Raw genomic sequence first — 6,745 nt, forward strand, 5'->3', positions numbered from 1 at the left:
CACTTATTTTTGGTGAAGATTTGCTTAAAACAAGTGAAATTATCTGCCCATGGGGTAAGTGTTTTTTTCTTAATAAGATTTCTTGAAATAAGAACAATATCTAGATTTAAATAAAGCTAAAAATAAGTATTTTACACTCATTCCAGGGAACAAATCAAAACATTGAAACTTAAAATAAGCTTTAACCACTGATTGTAGGCCACAAATAAGATAATAAAGCTAAAAATAAGTCTTTTACACTTATTACAGGCAACAAATTAGAACAATTGAAACTTAAAATAAGCTTTAACCACTGATTGTAGGCCACAAATAAAGATAATAAAGCTAAAAATAAGTCTTTTACACTTATTCCAGGCAACCAATCATGGCTTGAAACCTAAAATAAGCTTTAACCACTTGTTCTAAGTAAAATGTTGAAGAAATTAAATCTGAAAATAGGCATAAAACACTTATTCTAACAAACAAATCAAGGCAAATAATCTAAAAACTAGTACATTAAATCATTTTTAAGAAATTTCTTCTTTTTAAATTTAGCTAAACACTACTTTAAGATTATATTGCTGATTAAGGACAAAACAAAACTGAAACAGAGTAAAAGTGTCCATCTTTATTTGTCCACTTTAACAATAACCTGCAGATAATAAAGATCCAATTGAACAGTACAGGTCCAACATTATGAGTTTGTTTAAGTGGTTTCAACATTTCAACAGCCTTAGAGGTTTCGCCATTGCCCCATTAAAATTGACGAGTGACATAGGAAGACCACAAAGATTCAAATTTCTTCCGAATGACACCAAATACCACAAAACTTGTCTGGGTGAGTAAATGAACATTTTCCATTTTAGAAATAAGACCCAGATTGAAAAAACAAACAAAAACAAAACAGAAGTGCCCTCTCCTAATCTTATCTGAAATTTACACACTACTTTCCAATAAATGCATGCCATTCTGCCAGGGCTTTTCTGTAAGATGATGTAGTGTCATGCTCATGAATGGCATCCTGGAGAACTTCTGTCTGAATGACAGACAGCAGGGTTGCCACGCATTTGGGGTAAGTCAGATGGAGTGCATAAAAGTATGCCATCACACATATCATAGCCTCACCAATTTTTTCTTTGTCAAATGTTGTAACTGGTAAATTACCAACAGCAATGACACACTTGCAGCCATCGAACATCACTACTGGACATGACAAGCTTCGTTTCTGGAGGACAGCATCTGGATCTTCTGTAGGCTGCAAGACACAAAAGACATGACAGTCAACATCTTATGTTAATTGTATGTTTTTTTGCTGGGAATTGGTCATAACGTTGGAGATGTCATTATCTTGTTCTTTGTTGGTTACACACATTTTATAGTAGTTTTGACTTATGGTTTATCAAGCGACTCCTTATGTGACCACACTCGTGTACATTAAATACGTTATAAATTAATGAAAACAATAAATTATAGATTTAAGTCTTTCGGCTGAAACTGAAAAAGCATTTTTGAGTCATGTTTGACCGAAATATTTTGTTTGCCAAATTTTCTGTAGATCTTTATAAGCAAATTTTATAAAACTTACCTTCAGGACATGTAGAAATGCTTCAGAAGCATTCCCCATCTTTTTTGGTGGATGGGCAGGTGTGGGAAAGAGGGTTGGAAGAGCCTTCATCAGTGCAAGGTGGGCTTCAGCTGGACAAAGCAGAAACAAACCTTCATAAACATAAATTTTAAAGGATGAGAACTTTGTATTCAAATGGTAAAACTTACTTTTGTCCATGGTCATTGGTGGATTCATTGCCTTCTTTGACACACCGTAGAACTCTACCCTGGAGCAGAATTCTTCCCATCTCAGTTTTACTTGACTGATGAACTTGTTGTTGTGGGGATCCAAAATTCTGCGAAGCTCACCCAACGCCTACAATAGGTTTAAAAAAATAAGTAGACAAATAAAATCAAAATAACTTTACTACCACACCAAATATATTTGAAATTAAAGTGATTATTTATTAACTCTTCCAAAAACTTACATGATGCAATTCTTTAAAGCATGGATATGCATCCAAGATGAGGCAAGCTCTGTTCTCCTCTTTCATGGTGTCTGAGTCAATGAAGGATCTTCTGGCTTCAAACTCGAGGTCTAATAGCTGGGACACATCTTCTTGGTTTGGTTTTGCCTTCTTACACATTTCTTGTAATGTTTTGTAATGTCTTGCTTGTATTTGCCGACTATCCTTGTCAGCTAAGATAGAGAGAAGTACAAGAGCATTTTGGTTTTTCATTGTTACTGAAGTAGACTTCCACAAAACATTAGCTACTACTGGCTGTGTGTTGATAACCATTTTACAAAATTACTAGTACTCACATGAAGTGGAGGCATTGTCAGAATTTCTGACAGGTGATAACAGAGTAGATGCACCACTGGAAGAACTGCGATCAGCATCTTCATCATCAGCTTCTTCATCCCTTGGGTAGAGGTCAGTGAGCCTTCTCTTGGGCCGTCCCCTCTCCGGTGTTGGTCCTTGCCTTTTTACTGGGGTTTTCATATTTTGCAGCCTTTTTTGTAACTTGGCATTAATGCTCTCCTAGTGAAAATACATATATATCATGCCCCCTGAACAAAACAAAATGATTTATATATGAGACACAAATACAAGAACTTACGTGTTTTACGCTTGCATCATTATCCTGCAGCATAGGATAATATTCCACAACTTTTTTAGCCATTGCAGTGATTTCGGTCTTAGAGGGGTATTGCTCCATTTGGCCTTGGCTTGCTCTCAAAAGGGACACCATACTTGTGATTGTATTTCTCACCAATCTGCATCTCAGTACTTTTGACATGACGCATGCCTGTTCCCTGCCGGAGCAGGCCAACTCCAGGTAACTCTTTCGGCATTGCTCCAACTCACTGTCGGTGTACAGAACATATTCCGGAGGACTGGGGAGCTGCAAGGTTTTCAGCTGGCTTACATTAGCATCAGCAGTTGGAGGGCCTGTTGCAACTACCCTGGGTGAAGAAGTTGTTTCAGGTTTCTGTGGTAGCGGATGGTCTTCCTGGTTTAGGGTGAGAAAATAAAAATGTCAAGTACTGCTAAAATAAAAGCATACTTTCTGGAGATTAGTTGAACTAAATATTTTTTACATAATACCTCAGGATGAATTATTGACCACACATGTTTTCTTCTGAGAAAGTGCTCAGGCCCAGAAAAAAGGTCCCTCAGATCATCACGGGTCAATGTTAAAAGCATGCGCTCGTCAATGCTTGCAGCTAACAAAAAGACAAACACCAGTTAAACTGTGCAAGCACATAACTGCACAAACATAACTGTTTTTTTAATATATATATATATATATATATATATATATATATACACACACACACACACACAAATATATTATCAAATATAACCTTTAAGGACAGATACTGTTACATCATCCAGCTTCTCCATTGCTCAGTCACCTGCAAGACAAATGTTTACAATTAGTGTTATGTTAAAAACATTTGAAAAGTTGAATCTTAATTGAGTCCCATGAGAATCAAATTGATTCACGTCAAAGAATCGTTTTGATTGTTCAACATTTTTACCCTTTTTAAAGCTATTATAGAAAAGAAATGTCCAGACAGCCCGGCTGAGGTCTGAAAGGGTTATACAATATTGCCCGGTGAACTTTTACTCACCCAGATTTGTGTCATTGAATTTCATCAATAAGATTATGCTGACTAGGGCTGCCAGATCATGCATCCATTGGACGTAAAATGTACAGCTTATTGCACCAGCAGTATCTGCTCTTACATAACGATCATTAGCTTATAGCTTTAAGTGTTTAAGGTATGTGCTAACTAAAAATAAAGGCAAGATGATAGTTTATTACATTTTAAAGAAATTTGCAGATTGCTCATTGCTATCTAAAATATAAAAGGACACCGGAGTATATTCTCCAGCATCTCACACTTCTGATAATCAGTTGTCTGCTTGACGTTTATTCAGCTGTGTAAAAACTATAACTTTAATCTCAGCCAAACCGATTTACTCAGGAACAAATAAAATACTGAAAAAAGCCAAACAATAACATTTTTAAGTTATTTAAGTGACTTATATATCATGTTCACCTGAGTAGTGAAAGACGGCGGTGGTTTTGAAAATGGTTCGCCCGGAGTCCGGTGTTCTCACGGCTCTAGTGAGCGTTAAACCCCGGCTAGCTATCGAGCTAGTGGGTAACAGACGTCTCCGAAAACGTCGGAGCGCTTTTGAAAATATGTGGTGTCTTGATAAACTGTCCAGATATTTGAAGTTTACACGGCTACATTCTCACCTGAAAATATGTTAAACGTTTATTTTGTGACCTAGAAAGAGTAATAAGAGAAATTTTAAAACTAACTAGCTGCCGCCATTTTTGGAAACTGAGCTAGGCCGCGCTATGAATTCTGGGATACAGCTTCTTCTTCTTCTTCGGGGTTTAACGGCAGCTGGCATCCTTGCACATACAGTGCTGCCATCTTCTGTTTCAATTTTGAATCGATACACAGCGCTACTTGTTTTACCAACCAGCCTGATTCCTGAATAACACTGTTTTGAGCCCACTTTAATAAATCCAATTAATATCAAAATATTAATTTAAACCCACACCTTGTGAGGGAATTCAAGCAGCTAGTAAATCAGTCAAACAATTGGAAAACCCTGAATGTAGTTAATTAGCTCTCTTGCTAATTGAAAGAAATTCTCAGTGTGCCTATTAACTTAAGTTAATACAAACGGCTAATACTGCCCCTTATAAACAGCATAGCTAGGAATTCTCACAACATTACAGTAGATACTTCACTAAATAATGTTCTCTGAACCACATGCGAGGGCTGCTAAGCTAACGCTAGCATCCGTTAGCATGCTACATTACTCCTTCCCACGCTCAAATTAAATTTATTATTCTGTCCGCTTGACTTTAAAACAGTGATTAGACTACACACTACTTACATTCGAAAAATTAAAATTGCTTACCTCTCTTTCTTGACGAAGTTTTCTCTCACAGTTTTTCTTTCAATGCTCAGGTGCAGAAGATTCCTGTGACTCCAAATTCAAACGGAGTTGGGTAACAACTAACATGGAACACGAAGGGGGGTGCACATCTCAATTTTTGCTTCTATATACAATTTAGTGGTTTGTACGTTCATAAAACACAGTCAGTATGATAGGTAAATTTCTTCTTCATTGATTTAAAATAAACTCTTATAGGTGTTATTTCATTTTATCTTATTTGTGACCATTTTTTGTTTTTACAGCTCCAGTTTGTAATACCCCCCTCCCCCCATGAACTTGGTATTTCCCAAACTAGCGCGGCAACAGCTCCACACTGCAACATATTTTTTGCTTGACTTTAGTCTAATACAATGGCCTGTTGGAGGTGTGTGATTTGCTTCGTCTTTGTGGCGTTAACATTGAAGTCTCTCTTAAGTCACATTAATACTGCACACAGTCGCAGTCCAGATTTCCGTGTCATTTGTGGAGTCGATGGATGCGCCGAGGATTACCGTGTTTTCAACTCGTTTTACCACCATCTCAGACGCACACATCCACAATACATCTCCACTGGGAACCCGCCTACAGGATGGCTGACAGCTTCATCCGATGCAAATGTATTAGGAGGCGAAAATTTTGGTACAGCCATTTTTGCCGACTATACTGCCGAACCCAGACAAACTGTTAGCAATGGCAATGGCACTGAAGTAGAGCCACCACCACTAGACCCCCCAGTAACATCGGAGGTGTTGGAGGAGGAGCGACAGGAAAGTCAGAACGTGATGGAGCAAGACGCGGCTGAGCTTCAAACACCTCGTCAGAATCAGGTAATGTACTTTATGTGTTTCTGTGTGTACGCGCGCGAATTTTTAAATGTATGTGTGTTGTTTAACCTTAACCAAGCACAGTTACCCCAATTCAGCTTTAGTAAAACCGTAGTAAAGCCTAACTAGAGAAAATGTACTCAGTTCAAGTGAAAATTATAGTTTTAAAGTTATGTGTTTTCTAAGATAAACTACTTGATTAGAATATTTTAATAGGTATGAAGGCCAGTGCTGAATTTCAAATGCATGAATCCGCTGAAATTCAGGCTTGCACAACAATGTAGGCTTAGTTACCATACTTAAACATAATAAATAAACTTATTTACCAGTGTTGTGTACCTGCCTTGGTTGTTGTTAGATGCTCCATGAACCAAGCAGCTTTCAAATTTTTCTTTCAGTTAACTTCAGAGTAGATTCCATAAAGATTGGTTAAGTTTCATTAAATAACTCTTAAATTGTTCATAACATTTGCAGCTTCATTAGCTATCCATTGTAGTATGAATCTTTTAATAGCAAAAATGTACAACAGTTTGGAATATTTCTTTGTTTTGTTTTACATCTGGTGGAATTTGAAACACATTCTGAGTGAGTCATTTTTCTTACACAATTGTTTTTCTTTTTGTCCTGTAGGGTAAAAGAGAAACTGTTGATCTTGCCAGATGTGCAGCTGCATTTGCTATTGGTGTGCGGGAGCAATGCCACCTATCACAGGTACTGCTTCATCTGATATTATGGGGGTGTCATTGTTAACTTGTTAATAAGTCTGGTTCAATGTAAGGCTGCAACTAATGATTTTTTTTTCATAATCTGTCCACTATCTTTGCAATTAATTGATTGTTTTTCATCGCTGGTTTTATTCAGCTATTACTTTCACCTATATAAGTTATTAAGAACAAATGTACATTACGAAGAAGTTAAGCACAA

At 37.0% G+C, this 6,745-nt stretch overlaps 1 protein-coding gene across 2 annotated transcripts; it reads right to left on the reverse strand.

Moving 5' to 3' along the window:
• Positions 1–666: 666 nt before the first annotated feature.
• On the reverse strand, positions 667–5,140 carry LOC143414606 (uncharacterized). 2 transcript variants are annotated; one of them, XM_076879332.1, is made up of 9 exons: positions 4,980–5,140; positions 3,395–3,445; positions 3,135–3,253; positions 2,647–3,039; positions 2,348–2,567; positions 2,013–2,224; positions 1,753–1,900; positions 1,565–1,674; positions 667–1,234 (listed from the first exon to the last, which is right to left on the reverse strand). In XM_076879332.1, the coding sequence occupies exons 2-9, from the start codon at positions 3,432–3,434 to the stop codon at positions 923–925; spliced, it is 1,554 nt and encodes a 517-aa protein (XP_076735447.1). In that variant the 5' UTR covers positions 3,435–3,445; positions 4,980–5,140; the 3' UTR covers positions 667–922. The 2 variants fall into 2 exon arrangements, with proteins under 2 accessions (XP_076735447.1, XP_076735448.1); XM_076879333.1 differs by lacking the exon at positions 4,980–5,140 and having other exon boundaries at positions 3,395–4,239.
• Positions 5,141–6,745: the final 1,605 nt, after the last annotated feature.

Source organism: Maylandia zebra, linkage group LG22 (genome assembly GCF_041146795.1).
Source record: "Maylandia zebra isolate NMK-2024a linkage group LG22, Mzebra_GT3a, whole genome shotgun sequence".
NCBI classification, from domain to species: domain Eukaryota; kingdom Metazoa; phylum Chordata; class Actinopteri; order Cichliformes; family Cichlidae; genus Maylandia; species Maylandia zebra.